Here is an 18,320-nt window from a genome sequence, read left to right as displayed (position 1 = left end):
TTAAAAAAACTATTTAAAAAAAAAGATCCAAAAGAATAGCAAAAGTGAAGCAAGGAAGGATACTCTTCTAGGAATAGGCTTCAAGTAAGAGACTCAAACTCTGACAGCCTGATCAGCTTAGAACAACAAAAGGGATACAAATGGTTTGGAGTCCATTCTGAATGATAGTCATTTACTATTTATGGTCTTAAAGGGACAAAACAATCCTCATAATTTGTGTAGAAACTAAATGGACCTCTAAATATGCAGGTTTGTAATAAACAATAACAAATATTTTTGCACATCATTAAAGGCTGCCTTTATCTCTACATTATTTTATTATAAGAGACCTAACCCAATCTACAGTAAACGTTTTTAATGCACTTTCACCTTATTTTATATACAACTATTTGGCTTTAAAAACTTAACAGAATTTTATGACTCTGCTGTTGAAATTACTTTGCTTCAATTAACAAGAAATTTATGAAAATCTGTAAATTTGGCAGCAATCATTGTGCATACTGAAGATTTCTACAAAGAAAGTTTTACCTACAATCCATTTTCAAAAGCAGTAAAATCTTTATGAAGTTAACAATTAATGAACACGGCCTACTATTACATTTTATAAGCATTTAACTATGTTTTAATTTGACTTTGTAGTTTTGCTTTCACATGAAGTTACTAAGTTATTATTTTTTTAGGTCTAACCTTAGGAAGATCCTGAGGAATGTATAGTCCCTAAACACCTAACTCCTGCCCACAAATGGTTCAAGAGAACAAGTAATATCATATCAATTGCTAACCTGACATTATCTTTTATTAGGTTCACTTCTTCTTGCTCTAAGCATATGATGAACTTATCTTTCACTATGACATTTGAAAAATGTTTGTTTCTAACTACTACCAATCCTTCCTCTTCAGTTAGCACACTATCCAAGGATTAAAGTAACCATACCACCTCACCTCATCAAAAAGGCTCCCACTTGGGTCTAGGGTGTGGCTCAGTGGCAGAGCACTTGGCTAGCACACTGAGGCACTGGGTTCAATCCTTAGCACTACATAAAAAAAAAGTTCCCACTCAAAGGACTTTTTTTTTAAATGTCATCTTAAAACAAAGTATTTGTAACACCTAAGAGAAAAATTCCTATTCAAAAAGGATATCTTCTCCAATGAGTGTGGATTTTGTATAAAGAGCAGTCAGTTTCCGGGAAAAGACTGAACTTCTGTTGTCTCCAATGGCCTTCAATGCTGCAGTTTCAGTTTGCTTCACAACTCCCACCTTCAACAAAGTACAGAAAGATTTAATATCAAATCTGACAAAAAAATCAATTTAACAAACTCATTTCAAAATGCTTAAAGGTTAATTCTGAAACATTTAAAATAAGTGAATTAGTTCACAACGTCCAGATATAACTACCATGAACAGCTGGCAAGTATGGACAATTCATTAAGAAACACCCTGTTATTTGAGTCTTTAAAAATTTTACTGTAAATACCTAACAATATGTTTTAAAAAATCAAAATATGTTAATAATTGTGAAACAGTTTCATTTCTTCAAATGCCAAATTCTAAAACTCATTAAAGCCTGCTATCACTTTAAAGGCATATTTTTGCTCTCTGGGAGAGAATCCCCCTCCCTTCTCCCTGGAAGTTAAAATCAAAGCTGACCTTATATCCTTTGGCCACAAGACGGCGTACATGAACAAATAATCTGTGAGTTGGTATACTTGCTGTCATGAAGTTGTGATCTAAATGGCAATAAATATTCAGTTCCCGGGCAGCAATCTAAGAATCAAAAAAAAAAAAAACAGAGAGAGACTGTTAATAAATTTCTATTTCAAGTTCCCACATGGCATTTGTTCACTTTGTTAAAAATCCATCAAGGTACACACTTAGGATTTGTGTACTGTACTTCTCTAACTGTGTGGTACATCAATAAAAAGTCTGAAAGACTATATAGAAGTCCATGGTCTCATCTATTTTTTCACATTCCTACCTCCTGATATCAGGGCCAAACTCTACGTCTGTAAATGACTCTGAAAAATGACAGCTCTTCTTCTAAGTCCTTAGATGTATCAAAACCTAAAAGTAGTGAGTTGTCCCTACACAAGGACTATTCAATATAAAAAGGAAGAGACCGAAGCAATAAGAATTTTCTATGCAAGTAACTGACAATTAGAAGATACTATAGAGTATGCATAAATAATGAGTCCACTTGGACTGAGGAAGCTGAAGAAATGACATGAAGAGAACCACCTAGAAATGAATCTTAATGTTATGTATAACAAAGAACCAGCTTTTTTTAAAAAAGTGGATCAAAGACCTATGATGAAAAGTACTGATCCAGCACCATAGAAAATAAACAATAACATTCCAGTAGAGACTCCTCGCTTCTTCCCCAAAAGTCTAGCTCCATCAACTTTGCTTGTACTTGAGTTTTGTTTTAAATGACAGTATGTTTAAAAGGGTGACTGATCAAATTAGCTTTTTCACAAAGTCAGGAAATGAAACAAGAATACTGAAAAATATCTAAAGCTGAACAAGAAAAACATGAAATAGTGTTTGAAAAGACAACTTACCTCTGCATCTTCCCCAAAGAATCTATACTTATATCCACATTCCACACACAAAATTGCATCTTTATGCTGCTGCTTCACTTCTATATATTGTAACTCTAATGGTGTGTAGATGCTTTTTGATCGTTTATTAGATGGTTTAGAATCAAAAGTTTCCTGTAAGTTTTCACGACTCCTTCGTGATAGTCCAAACTGACCGTCCTGGCAACCAAAAGATTTAAATAGTTTAACAAGAATAAACTATTATATTAAATTCTCAGAGAAAGAAAATGCAAATTTGGCAAAAAGCTAATAGTAGGTAAATCTAGGTGAAAGGTTTCCCAAGGCACACTGTAGTATTCAGGCAAGTTATCACAGGTTTGAATTTTTTTCAAAATAAAAGTTTTTAAAAATTATAAGTCTAAAAAAAAATAAAAACTGTAAGTATTTAAGTAAGTTCTGAAAATCTAAACAACTTGAATGTTTTATACACTTTTCAAATTCAGTGTTATTGGATCTATAATTAACATTTCTTTTCTTATTTATTCCTAGATGTACAATGAATAAAAATGCAATGGGCATAAATCTTAGGCAAAAACACTTTCAGCAAACATGCCAACGTCTAAAGCTGCACTTTATGTTTCAAGCGTGCTCAAAAAGATAGGATATTTTATAAATCTTTATTCCAAGAAAGAATCATCATTGTTTTGGTAAATAAATAGTGAGAGAAGTTTTGGAAAAAATAGAGCCCCGGGGTTACATTTTCAATATTAGTACTCCTACTATCCTTACCTTCCTGTGATTAAAAAGAAAATCATAATTATTTCCAACTTACAGCTTAGAGAAAATTCCTTGATTATTACACTTGATTAAGAAATGGAAAAATGAGACAAATTTATAAGATAAGTCAACTTCTAAGTTGTCATGCTGTCATTGTCAACATCTAAAAAGTTACTCAACTACCCCTGGAATAAAAAATGTGGCCTAGATAACTAGTGAGCAGCAGAAGAGGAAAAGAGAGAGAGAAAAGAAGCGGCCCGGAAAGGGAGTCTCATATCAACAGATACATGTACTCTGCGGATGACAAATGTTAAAAAAAAAAAAAAAAAATTCAGCTTATCTGGGACAGCACAGAGACATTAACTTTCCAAAGCAACTCAATTTATCTAAATAACATAGCCTAGAAAACTTGCAAAGATCCCCAATACAAAGATGGCAAGGAATGGAGACATATGGTCAGAGAAATGCAGCTCACTGTAACATCTGAGAATGCAACTGTTTTTCATTTTGAAGGATTTTCTATTTTGTTTCTATACTCTTACATAAATTCCAGTAATACTACATATTGTAAAAGCTAATCAACACTTAGAAAAATATATTTCCTAGAAAAAAGTTCCCCTCATTTTTTTATCTTATTCATTTATAGAATACGATAGACTTACAGGAAAAAAAAAAAAAAAAAAAAAAAACAGTTCTCTCCATATGGGATACTAACAAGTAAATCTGAATACTTGACTATTAAGCAACTTGTTTTTTACATGATTTGGGCAGAAATACTTCTCAGATATAATTTCTTTAATATTCCCAGAGGCAGAATGTTGAACTTAATTTAACCTTGTCTTGACAATTCAGAGTGATCAGAATAAATTTCAGAAACTATCCAGAGTCATGCTGACCCTACATTAATGGCCTAGACCACTGAGCATTTAGGTTCATTTGACAAGATTTTTACCATTCACCTGTGTCTTTTCAAGCTATCAAATACCTTATTGCTTGTAATAATATCCTTATATAGCTTCAAGGTAACCCTTTTATCTGGTTATTTCTAATTTAACAGAAAAATCAAGTTAGTCATTTTATGTATAAAGCAATATAGATAGGTTCTACTGAGGCCCCAGGGTAAATGTTCCATTTAATAAAGTGAAATTTAATAGACAGATTTTATGACTTCTGTCTGTAATGATCACCCTATACCCAGGTGAACTGCTTCTCAGTATTAAAAGATAATAAAAAAGAAAACATCCTTTCCTTTTCTGATGACCTAAGATAAGAAAGTTAACCAATATTAGCCTATTTGAGACAGGAGTCTATAGATCTGAACTTTGTGGGAAGGGAAACAGTAAGCAAAATTCTGTTGTACTCGTCATTTTTCTAAGAAAAAGTACATTTCATTCAAATTTTAATATATATATATATATATATATATATATATATATATATATATACACACACACACACACACATATTGGTAGAACTGCAAACCTCTTTTGAAATACATATAAATACAAAAACCATTTCTCTAATTCAATAATCTTCAATCACGTCCACACATTAAAATAAGAGCTTTTAAGAAAATCGCCATGCACAATTCTCAATGAAGACTAATTAAGTAAGATTCTGATGGAAGGTTCTGAATATCAGTTTTTTGTTTTTTTTAATATCTCCAGATGATTCTAATTTAAAGCTCAGGTTGAAAATCAACCACTCATCTAATTACAGATTTCAATGATGGTTCCAGACGGGATTTTACAATGACAAGAACCATTAATAAGTCACAAAGTAATCAGAAGTAAAAACACACAGTCATTTGATTCATCTCTACATTTACTTAATACCTGCCACGCTTTCAACTGGAAATCTCAAAACAGCTATATGTATATTGCTCAACATGATTTTCCATGCAAATCATGAAAACTATAAGGAGAACTATAAGAAAATTATGTGTGTGTTATTTATCAATTAAAGAAATTCCCCTAAGTCAATGGCTCCTAATCCAGGCAGTACATCACAATCACAGACTGGGAATAAAGGAGGTTCTAAAATAAAGGGTATTGGCTCAAAGTAATTTGGGAGTCTTTTAATTGTTTTTTGTTTTGTTTGAATACAAACCAATTCATCCCTCATAATACATAGTAAATTAGAGTATCAAAGGGCATGGGGGTGATTATGAAACAAAAGATTTGCCAGCCAACTCAGATAATCAGTCAAGTTTGGGAACTAGTGCCCTCAGAGACCCCAGAGTACCTAAAGGATTTCAGAACCTACTGTTCTGGGTAACTGGATATTCATCTATATAACAATTACATACCTTCTGATTTACTTCGGATTTATAATCTTCAGAAGAAACTGCATTCTTTGCACGCTGGAGACTGATATCCTCAAAATCAGTACATTTTGGTAGAACTGCAAACCTCTCTTGAAGAGGTGTTATCTGAACTCTATTTTGAGGGACAGCAGAATCACAGCAGAATTCTTTCAATTTTTCCAGAGACTTTAAGACAGTCCTGGTCCTCAGACATTTCTTTGGCTCTTGGGAAACAAATGAGAAGAAAACATAACAACAGTATTTTGGTCTCATTATGTCAACGTATAATAAGCACAGAATTTTCTAAAGTGGGAGATTCCCATGGATGATCTTAACTATAATGTGATAAAGCAATAAAGAACAATAAGTTCGGGATAAAGGTGGCATATTAAAGCATACACCTGATTTCACTCACTGATGTAACCCCATTAAAAAACTACAGTAGTGAGCAGGGGCTACAAATCAGTGGTAGAGCTCTGGCTTCTTATGCTCATGTGCAAAGCCCTGGGTTCAATCTCAGCACTACAAAAATAGAGAGAAAGAAAGAAAGGAAACCTACATTGGAGATTTGCTTCTGGTTTTTATTTGTTGGTTTGTTTGTTTTCAGATTTAAGGACAGACAGGAGAGGAGAGGCAACAATTGCAAATGAAATCTCTGAAGCTAGAAGGGAAAATGGATAAGCACTCACCAATTCAGCTAAATTCTAAGTCAGTAGTTAAGAAAACCAAAGACCGATCCCATTTGCAACAAAAAAATGATCAGGAGACTTGGGAATTAGGGCAGCACTAACTCTGGAAGTGGAATAAGGGAGGGTCTAAAATAATGGGCATTAGCTCAAAGAAATTTGGTTTCTAAACACCCCCACGCACACTCCAAGCTCAAAGACAACTATTATTTCCTCACCTCAGCAGCAAATGGTAGATATCTCTGGAAAGGCAAAACAGGCATAGCTAATCGGGTACCAATTCAGAAGGGTGATGGGAATGTAAATTGTATGCTGAGACCCCCAGTATCTCCAGAACCCAGGAAGCTAGGAGATTCCTAACTGAAGAATCTGACCAGAACAAGGGGAAAGAACTAAGATAACAACATCAGGGGTTTACCAAGGAAATTCAATAACACCACTTAGACACCTGCTTTCCTGCTTCTGAGCTTTGCCCATGCTATACTTTTGACATATCAAAATTGTACTTATTCTTCAAGTGGAAATATTTCAGTATGGTATGCTGCTGTTACTCTGCAACCCTTCCAACTCAAGATAAGTGAAGCTTTAGGAACAGGCTCACCAAGTGCTGGACATTCTCTGCCAAAATTTAAAAACAATCCTAAACTATCAAATTGACCCATGAGGAATTTAACTGATTCCAAATAAAGTCTGACACTCTTTAAAGAAATACAAAATCCAGTAGGAAATAAATTCAAAACATTCAAGATCCAATCAATTGCTGGACATGCAAAGAGTATGAAAAATCAGTCCAGGGATGCAGATCCAGAGAGGAAAGAGATGATGGAATTAATACACAGACACGTTTTATAAATATGCTCCACATGATCAAAATGTAAAGGAAAACATGAGCAAAACAGAGGGGTAAAAGGAATACTTTTTTTCTGTTGACAGTTTTATTGAGATAAAGTTCACACAAAGAAATGGAAGATTTTTAAAAAGAACAGAAGGAATTTTGGAGATAACATCTAAAATATCTGAAACGAACATTTCACTGAATGAGCTTTCAGCAGATTAGATGCTGCAGAAGGAAAGATCACTGAATTTGAAAGTACAGCAGTAGAATCTATCCAAAATGAGTAGAAATAAGACTTGAAAAACAAAGCTTCAGGGATTTGAGGAACAATGTCAAGTAGTTCAACATCCCTGAAATAAACTCTGAGAAGGAGAAGAAAGAGGAAGAAAACAGAAAAAAGAGTTGAGAAAACAATGGATAAAAGAGCTTTCCAAATTTGATGAGAGCTGTAAACCCACAGACCCAAGAAGCTTTAAATGAACAGGATAAAAACCAATTCAAACTAGCCTAAGGTCCAACAAACTCAAACGTGTAGAAATCTATAATAAAGAGAAAATTCTAACTGGAGGAAAATGGACAGGAAAATTGGTCCTCTATAATCAAAACAAAAACAAACAAATGAAAAATCAAATAAACAAAAAAAAAAAACCCTGAAGTCACATGCTAAAGATCAAAAATCCTTGAAGGAACATGGTCATTCTCTTTGTTTTAAATACATGAATTTTTTAATACATATTTTACCTTATTTAGTATGATTTCTCTTATTCTAAAAGTATATTTTTTAGTATATTTTCCAAGGTACATATTACCTTATGATTATTTCCATGATTTTCAAAATACATATACTAAAGTCACTTTTCAAAAGAATGTTTTCATTCTTCTGTGGATCACAGATTTTTTAAAAAACAATAAAAAAATAAATTGTAGGAACTAGGTATGTACCTTAGTGGTAGAGAATGAGATTTAACATGCATGAGGCCCTCAGTTCAATCTCCACCACCATAAAAATCCTTGTAACTTGAAGTTAAGAAATAAAGTGGAACACCAAGGTTGGATGCCTTTGCTGAGCCTGCCCACCTGCCAACAACGAGGTCACAACACCAGCGCTGAGCCCCCCAGTCTGCCCAGACACAGAGGATGAGGCTGGTAGCTGAGCCTGCCCGCATTCCCTGCTACTGCTGAGGGACACTGTGCCTACCTCCATGCTGACTCAGCACACACTCACTGGGGCTCCCCAGCTTCTTTGGAGGCTGGTGTAGGCATTTTGAATTATTCCTAAGGGCGTGGTCATTGTCACTGGAAGGGTGGCTCCCTTCCTGAGACACGTACAGGAGACAGGAGGCTCTTTGACGGGTACCTCTATTTACTTTCTTACATCCTGCACCCTTCCCCAGCCTCTTGTTCACAACTAGAAATACTGTAAATAGTAATCGAACTCATCCTGTTCATTACAATAATGTTAAAGTCTTTATAGGGGCTATCTGGTTCAGCTGCATTTTCTCTGTATTGGGTGCTACTGGTATTGATCTTCCCTTCACAGGAGAGGTAGTGGAAAACTGCAGGGTCATAGTAAGCCTGCAGTGGGGGAACTCCAATATCTCTGATTTTCACTGCTAGAGGAGAATATACAGAAACAATATGAAAAAACAGGGGAAGAAGGTGTCCCTAACAAACCAAGATGCTATTATGATAGAATCCAATGACAGCATGGTACTAGAAATGACAGAAAAAGAATTTAGAATCTGCATAATTAAAATGATCCATGAAGCAAAAGACAAGATAAGAGAGCAAATGCAGGCAATGCTTGACCATTCCATTAGATAGTTAAAAGAGCAAATGTAAGAAGCAAAGGAACACATCAATAAAGAGAGAGAGATTCTGCCAAAAAAAAAAAAAAAAAAAAAAAACAGAAATACTTGAAATGAAAGAAACGATAAACCAAATTAAAAACTCAATAGAAAGCATCACCAACAGAATAGATCTTGTGGAAGACAGAATCTCAAACAAGACAAAATATTTAATCTTGAAAATAAAGTTGAACAAACTGAAGAGATGTTAAGAAGTCATGAACGGAACCTCCAAGAATTATGGGATATCATGAAAGGACTGAATTTAAGAATTATTGGGATAGAGGAAGGCACAGAGAAACAAACCAAAGGCATGAACAACCTGTTCAACAAAATAATATAAAAAAATTTCCCAAACCTGAAAAATGAAATGGAAAATCAAATAAAAGAGGCTCACAGAACACCAAGTGCACAAAATTACAACAGATCCACACCAACACACATTATAACGAAAATACCTCACATGGAAAATAAAGACAGGATTTTAAAGACTGCGAGAGAAAAGCGTCAGATTACATATAAGGGGAAACCAATACAGATATCAGCAGATTTCTCAGCCCAGACTCTAAAAGCAAGAAGGGCCTGGAACAATGTATTTCAAGCTCTGAAAGAACATGAATGCCAACCAAGAATCCTATACCCAGCAAAACTAACCTTCAGATTTGACAATGAAATAAAATCTTTCCACGATAAACAAAAGTTAAAAGAATTTACAAATAGAAAGCCTACCCGACAGGACATTCTCAGCAAAATATTTCGTGAGGAGGAAGTGAAAAGCAACAATACAAGTCAGCATAGGGGGGAACTACCCTAAAGGAAAAGCCAATCAAAGGAGAAACCAAGTCAAGTCAAAAACCAAAAACGAGCCAAAATGACCAGGGATACGAATCATATCGCAATAAAAACCCAAATCAAAAGACACAGACTGGCAGATTGGATTAAAAATAAAGACCCAACAATATGCTGCTTTCAAGAGACTCATCTCATAGAAAAAGACATCCACAGACTTTTTTATCCCAGTAAAAAAGCAGGGATTTCCATCCTCATATCAGATAAAGTGAACTTCAAACCTAACTTAGTCAGAAGGGATAAAGATAAGGGAAGCATAAAACAGCAAGATATAACAATTTTAAATATTTATGCACCAAACAATGGGGCATCTACGTATATCAAACAAACCCTTCTCAATTTTAAGAATCAAATAGACCAAAACACATTAATAGTGGGGGACTTTTAACACACCACTCTCACCACTGGATAGATCCTCTAAACAAAAACTGAACAAAGAAACTATAGAACTAAATAATACAATCAGTGATATAGATTTAATGGATATTTACAGAGTGTTTCATCCATCATCAAGCAAATATACTTTCTTCTCAGCAGCTCATGGATCCTTCTCCAAAACACACCATATGCTATGTCACAAAGAAGCCATTAGTAAACACAAAAAAATAGAGATCCTACCCTGCATCCTATCAGACCATAATGGAATGCAATTAGAAATGAATGATAAAACAAACAAAAACTACTCATACATCTGGAGACTAAATAATATGCTATTAAATGATGCGATGATAACAGAAGATATCAGGGAAGAAATAAAAAAATTCTCAGAGGTAAATGAGAACAATGATACTCTGGGACACTCTGAAAGCAGAACTAAGAGGAAAGTTCACTGCATTGAGCTCATACATTAAAAAAATAAAAAGTCAACAACTAAATGACCTAACATTACATCTCAAAGCCCTATAAAAAGAAAAACAGATCAACACCAAAAATAGTAGAAGATAGGAAATAATTAAAATCAGAGCTGAAATCAATGAAACTGAAACAAGAGAAACAATTCAAAAAATTGACAAAACAAAAAGTTGGTTCTTTGTAAAAGTAAACAAAATTGATAAAACTAACGAAGAGAGGGAAAGAGAAAACTCAAATTACTAAAATTCATGATGAAAATGGAAAGATCACAACAGACACCATTGAAATACACAATTAGAAGCCACTTTGAAAATCTATACCCCAACAAAACAGAAAATATTGAATACATTGACAAATTTTTAGAGACATATGATACTCCCAAACTGAATTAGGAAGATGTACACAATCTAAACAGATCAATTTCAAGCACCGATATAGAAGAAGCAATCACAGGACCAGATGGATTCTCAGTCAAATTCTACAAGACCTTTAAGAAGAACTGATACCAATACTCCTCAAAATATTCCAGGAAATAGAAAAGGAGAGAATCCTTCCAAATTCATTCTATGAGGCTAGTATCACTCTGATACCAAAACCAGACAAAGACACATCAAAGAAAGAAAACTTTAGACCAATATCCCTGATGAATATAGATGCAAAATCCTTAACAAAATACAGGCAAATCACATACAAAAATATATTAAAAAGATAGTGCACCATGATCAAGTGGGATTTATCCCAGGGATGCAAGGTTGGTTCAACATCTGAATATCAATAAATGTAATTCATCACATCAATAGGCTTAAAGTTAAGAATGACATGATTATTTCAATAGATGCTGAGAAAGCATTTGATTAAATACAGCACACCTTCATGCGTAAAACACGAGAAAAAATAGGAATAGTAGGAACATACCTCAACATTGTAAAGGCTATCTATACTAAGCCCATGGCCAGTATCATTCTTAATGAAGAAAAATTGAAAGCATTCCCTCTAAAAACTGGAACGAGACAGGGATGTCCTCTTTCACCACTTCTATTCAATACAGTCCTTGAAACACTTGCCAGAGCAATTAGACAGACCAAAGATATTAAAGGGATACAAATAGGAAAAGAAGAACTAAAGCTGTCATTATTTACTGATGATATGATCCTATATTTAGAAGATCCAAAAACTCCACTAGAAAACTTCTAGAACTAATAAATTAATTAGGCAAAGTAGCAGGATATGAAATCAATACATGTAAATCTAATGCATTTCTATTCATAAGTGATGAATCCTCTGAAAGAGAAATTAGGAAAACCATTCCATTCACAGTAGCCTCAAAAAAAAAAAAAAAAAAAAAAAAAAAACACTTGGGAGTTAATCTTACAAATGAGGTAAAAGACCTCTACAATGAAAACTACAGAACATTAAAGAAAGAAATTGAAGAAGACCTTAGAAGATGGAGAGATCTCCCATGTTCATGGATAGGCAGAATTAACATCGTCAAAATGGCCATTCTACCAAAGGTGCTGTACATATTCAATGCAATTCCAATTAAAATCCAATGACATTTCACATAAAAATAGAGAAAGCAATCATGAACTTCATCTGGAAGAACAAGAGACCTCGAATAGGCAAAACAATCCTGAGTAGAAAAAGTGAAACAGGAGGTATCACAATACCAGACATTAAACTACACTATAGAGCAATAGTAAGTAAAAAAAACAGCAAGGTATTGGCACCAAAATAGACAAGCAGACCAATGGTATAGAATAGAAGACACAGAGACAAAACCACATAAATAGAGTCACCTCTTACTAGACAAAGGAGCCAAATATATACGATGGAGAAAAGATAGCCTGTTCAACAAATGGTGCTGGTAAAACTGAAAATCCATATGCAGTAAAATGAAATTAAACCTCTATCTCTCACCCTGCACAAAACTCAATTCAGGACGATCAAGGACATAGGAATTAGCCCAGAGACCCCGCACCTAATAGAAGACAAAGTAAGCCTGAATCTTCATCATGTTGGCTTAGGATCAGAATTCCTCAACAGACTCCCAAAGCACAAGAAATCAAAGCAAGAATCAATAAATGGGATGGACTCAAACTAAAAAGCTTTTTTTCAGCAAAGGATACAATCAAGAATGTGAAGAAAGAGCCTACAGAGTGGGACGAAATCTTTTCCACATGCACTTCAGATAGAGCACTTATCTCCAAAATTTATAAAGAACTTACAAAACTATACACCAAAAATACAAAAAACCCAATTAATAAATGGGCCAAGGAACTGGACAGACACTTTACAGAAGAAGACATATAGGCAATTAATAAATACATGAAAAAAGTGTTCAACATGTCTAGTAATTAGAGAAATGCAAATTAAAACAACTCTAAGATTTCATCTTACTTCAGTTATAATGGCTATTATCAAGAACACAAACAATAATAGATGTTGGCGTGGATGTGGGGGAGAAAGCACACTTCTACATTGCTGGTGGAGTTGCAAATTGGTGCAGCCACTCTGGAAAGCACTGTGGAGAATCCTCAGAAAACTTGGAAAGGACCCACCTTTTGACCCAGTTATCCCACTCCTCAGTTTATACTCAAAGGACTTAAAACCAGCATACTACAGTAATACAGCCACATCAATGTTTACAGCAGCTCAGTTCACAATAGCTAGATGCCCTTCAACAGATGAATGGATAAAGAAACTCTGGTATATATACACAATGGGATATTACTCAGTCATAAATGATAATAAAAAAATAAATTAAATAAATAAATAAATAATAATAATATTATGGCACTTGCAAATAAATGGATGGAACTGGAGAATATCATGCTAAGTAAAATAAGCCAATCACAAAAGACAAAGGCCAAATGTTTTCCCTGATAAGTGGAGAATGATAGATAATGTGGGGGGGGGATCGAGAGAAGAATGGGGGAACTTTAGATTATGTAGAAGGAAATGAGAGGGAGGCAGGTATGAAAAATAGTGGAATGAGACAGACATCATTATCCTATGTACATGTATGATTACATGAATTGTATGACTCTACATTGTGTACAACCACAGAAACGAAATGATGTACCCCATTTGTGTACAATGAATCAAAATGCAGTCTGTAAATAATTAAAAGATAAATTAAAAAAAAAAGAAATAAAGGGGATATGAAAAAATGTTCAAAGTCCCTAGCAATTAGAGAAACACAAATTAAAACTACATTGAGGGCTGGGGATATAGCTCAGTTGGTAGAGTGCTTGCCTTGCAAGCACAAGGCCCTGAGTTCAATCCCCAGTACCACAAAAAAAAAAAAAAAAAAAAAAAAAACTACATTGATATTTCTTCTCACTCCAGTCAGAATGACAATTATCAAGAATACAAGCAACAATAAATGTTGGCAAGGATGTGAGGGAAAAAGTACACTCATACTTTGCTGGTGGGACTGTAAATTGGTATAATCACTTTGGAAAGCAGTATGGCGATTCCTCAGAAAACTTGGAATGGAACCACCATTTGACCCAGTTATCACACACCTCGGCTTATATCCAAGGACTTAAAATCAGCATACTATAGTTCTAAGGTCACATTAATGTTTATAAGCAGCTTTATTCACAATAGCTAAGCTATGGAACCAACCTAGATGCCCTTCAACAAATGAATGGATAAAGAAAATATGGTATACATAGACAATGGAATATTAGCCATAAAAAAGAATGAAATTATGGCATTTGCTGATAAATGGATAGAGTTGGAGACTATCATGCTAACTGAAATGAGTCAATCCCAAAAAAGCAAGGCCAAATGTTCTCTGATATGTGGATGCTAACACACAATGGTGGGGGTGGTGCAGCAAATAGAAGTTCATTAGATTAAACAAAGGGGAATGAAGGGAAGGGATTAGGGATAGAAATAGGAGACAGGAGAATAAATCGGACGTAACTTTCTTATGTTCGTATATGAATACACGACCAGTATAACTCTACATCATGTAAAATCACAAGAATGGGAAGTTATACTCCATGTATGTATGTCAAAATACACTCTACTGTCATGAATATCTATAAAGAACAAATAAAAAAATAAAAAGAAATGAGGTAGACGTACATAATGGCATACTACCTAGAAATAAAAAGGCATGAATGTAGTTTAGAGCAGTCGAAATTATAGAGGCAGAAAGCAGAATGGTGTGTTGTGGATGAGCCCCTGGTCATAGGCTGATCCTACAGCATCAACAAAAGTTCAGCCTGGGATATGTTCCTTGCCAAATGGCAAGAATGTGAAAAGCCTTGACACTCGGCTCTGATACTAAGAGTTATCAGACATTCCAGTACAATGGGCTTCCTGGGTGCAGCAGGAGAGACACAAAAATGTTTCTAGCTCTGTAACTTTTTAGTGCAAAGAAGCCTCTTGATAACTCACAAGCCTTGAACAATTTACAATGTCCCTATAGTTGAACTTCCAGATTATGAGACCCTATATAATAAACTTGTGGAGCTAGTTCGGGGTCACTGTTCCTCCATCAGAAGGCAGTGTCCCACCTGGCCCCGGCTTTGCTTAAAAATGTCTCTGGGCTGGAGCGATAGCTCAGTTGGTAGAGTGCTTGCCTTGCAAGCAAAGGGCCCTGGATTCAATTCCCAGCACCGCAAAAAAAAAAAAGTTCTCTCTTTTCTTTGTCTCTGTGTTTTTCTCCATCTCCAGTTGCCCCTACTAGAGATTCTTGATGCTGCCCAGGCTGCTGCAGAATGGTAGCTGCCAGAACTGGGGGTGGGGGAATGAGGAGTTACTGTTGAGGGGTGAAGTTTTAGAAATACAAAATGAAAGAAGCATTCTGGAGATGAATAGTGTGGATGACAGAACACTATAAATGTACTAAATAGCAGTGAACTGCACACTTACAAACGGTTGATGGTAAATTTTATGTTTTCTTACAACTTAAAAAAAATGAATTATTTAAAAACAAGGAATGAAGTCCTGATCTATGCTACAAAACAGATAAACTATGAAAATATGACACTAAATAAAAGAAACCAGATATCAAAAGTCACCTATTATGTGACATATTCCATTTATATGAAATGATTTCAATAGACAAATCTATAGGCAGAGGGTAGAACGGTAGTTGCCAAGGGCTGGGGAGTGTTGCAGGGAAAAGAAGGTAGCTGTTAATGAATATATGTCTTCTTTTTGGGATGATGAAAATGTTCTAAAATTGACTCCCCCCACCCTGCCCAGGGCCTTATGCAAGCCACATCCTGAGCCCCTAAAATTGATTGTGATAATGCTTGCACAAATCTGGGAACAACTTAAAAGTCACTAACTATATACACTAATTGGTGAACTGTATGGTATAAAAACTGTATTTTTTGATGATTATTAAAAAAAGAAGAAAATCCTGGGACAGAACAGATAGCCACCTTCTGAGTGCCAATTTTAACAAGTGACAAATGTCCTATTTCAAAGCATTCTAATTTCAACAACTTTCAGTCTCAACTGTGCTGTGTGGCCCCAGTTAAGCCTCTTAACTATGGCGGCCCTCAATTCTCCTCACCTGTCACCTACCTTTTCCTCTACAAATGGAAAAAAATAAGGTTCTAGGGAAGAATAAATGAGCTAAAAAAAAGCTCTAGAAAAAAACAGGTTTTGAAAAAAGAGCACTCACTGCTGATAGAATGTACTCTGAAAAACTAAACAAATCAAGTCTATACAGAGCAATGAAGCAAAAAGAAAAAGGGCAAAGAGCCCCAGAAAATGCAATATTAACCAGTGGCAATTCTGTCAAGTCATGCATCCTTCAAGGCCCCTCCAGAAATGAAGAGGAGTGTGGAATTATCAGATTACTTTTCTCCTTAGTCATGCATCTCTGTTTTTGTAATTAATTCTTATTCATGTTGGCCCTATATGCAAGATTTACCATTTATATGGAAAAATAAGCATCTCACTTATTTATCTCTAGAGGAGTGGATAGTTATCTTCACTGAATTGGAACTTTTGTTTTGTTTTGTTTTTATTTCCTGGGAATAATAAAGATGGATTTCCAATCTCTTCTTATCACATATTCTCTGGAGTCAAAAACTAGAGAAAATCTGCTCAACCATCTATACCCAAAATCATCTCTGGAAGTCCAGAAGCTCAACAGTGCTGTTTTGTTTTGTTTTTAATATTTTTAGTTGTAGATGAGCACAAAACCCTTATTTACTTATCTGTGGTTCCAGGGATCAAACCCAATGCCTCACACATGACAGACAAGTGCTCTCCCACTAAGCTACAACCCTGGCCCCAAGCAATGCTATTCTTATTCAGTGCTTTTTCACATAAAGAAAGGACAGTTCTGTGCAAAAATAGAAGAGGGTAGATCTACATTGCCCTGATACTGAACATTGTTCAAAACGTTCTATTACGTGGAAAAAGATAGTTGCAAATTAGTATACACAGTATAATACAATCTGTAAACTATGATAATTATTACCAATTAACTAATTTGTGGGTCTATGTTGTACACATACATGTGTGTGTAGAAACAGAAAAATCTGGGAGAACACACATAGCCCAAATAATGAGCAGTGGGTCTTACTGAAAGGGAAGGTCTTTCACTGTCTACTATCCAAATTTCTGTACTGTTTGAAATTTTTATAACAAGAATATTTCATTTATAAAACTATGACAAAAATGCCTAGAGTGAAAAAAAAAGAGAAAGTTGGGAGAATGATAACCAAACTGCCGAACTCCAGTTCCTCCACAGTCCCCCTTACCTCCTATAGATACTACCACAAACTCAGGCACAGTAGTGATCCTTGTCCAAAAAGAAAAAAGGTTCAAATCTCCAAGAGCTTCCTCTGCCCTCCAGAGAATCCAAGAATATCAGAGCTATGATTGCTGAGAAGAATCATTGCCCAGACTCACCAGACATTACCAAGTCACTTCTTTCTTCCTTTTCTTGGACTTTCTTTGCTTTCTTTTTAACAGGCCCATCTTTCTCCAGTGGTCTTTTTTTTCCTCTGTTAATTTCTGCAGGCTACATGAGGAAGGTCACAAAATGAGGTGTTATCTATTCTGTGAAGGACTTGATTATGTGAAGTAATTCAAACATTATTTCTGAATGACACCAACTTCCCTGCAATCCATTTCTCATAAAATTACCTCTGTTAGTTCTGGAAAGGCCTGAGTTAACTGTTTTTATCCCATTAAAGACAAGGTGGAAACTGGCAGGTCATGAGCCTCAGAACCTCTAGTGCTGCTAGAATAAATGAAACTAAGCCTAATAATACCTTCCTTTACTCAATCAGCCTTTACCTATCTCAAATTATAAAACCTGATTCACTCCACTTACATGTTAAATAACTCTTAGAAATAGAATAGTATCTATCGCAAAATTAGAAGGCAAAGGTAATAAACAATGTCACTTTTTAAATACTAATAATAATTCAATTATATCCTGCTTAAATACAATATGTTCATCATTAAAGACTCTGAGCTACTCATTGGCAAGAAACCTAACAAAAATTTAAGACCTTCACCAAATATTCTCTCAATGGTAGATGCAAAATAAAATTTTGGTGAATTCATGAAAATTAGGTCATCCTCAAGAAAAAAAAAAAAAAAAAAACAAGGAGAGGAGAGAATCACTACAGGAAAGAAAT

General features: G+C 34.9%; 1 protein-coding gene across 2 annotated transcripts in view; it reads right to left on the bottom strand.

Moving 5' to 3' along the window:
- Msh3 (mutS homolog 3) overlaps positions 1-18,320 on the bottom strand; it is a 215,115-nt gene that overhangs the window by 195,699 nt on the left and 1,096 nt on the right. For both annotated transcript variants that reach the window (XM_047555516.1, XM_047555515.1), the window contains exons 2-6: positions 17,584-17,695; positions 5,624-5,844; positions 2,560-2,757; positions 1,649-1,765; positions 1,141-1,258 (exon numbers count right to left, since the gene is read on the bottom strand). In XM_047555516.1, the coding sequence (XP_047411472.1) occupies positions 1,141-1,258; positions 1,649-1,765; positions 2,560-2,757; positions 5,624-5,844; positions 17,584-17,695 (766 nt within the window). The remainder of the gene's footprint in view (positions 1-1,140; positions 1,259-1,648; positions 1,766-2,559; positions 2,758-5,623; positions 5,845-17,583; positions 17,696-18,320) is intronic.

The sequence above is a fragment of the Sciurus carolinensis genome, chromosome 6 (genome assembly GCF_902686445.1).
Source record: "Sciurus carolinensis chromosome 6, mSciCar1.2, whole genome shotgun sequence".
Lineage (NCBI taxonomy): Eukaryota > Metazoa > Chordata > Mammalia > Rodentia > Sciuridae > Sciurus > Sciurus carolinensis.
This window is presented reverse-complemented; position numbering and strand designations above follow the sequence as displayed.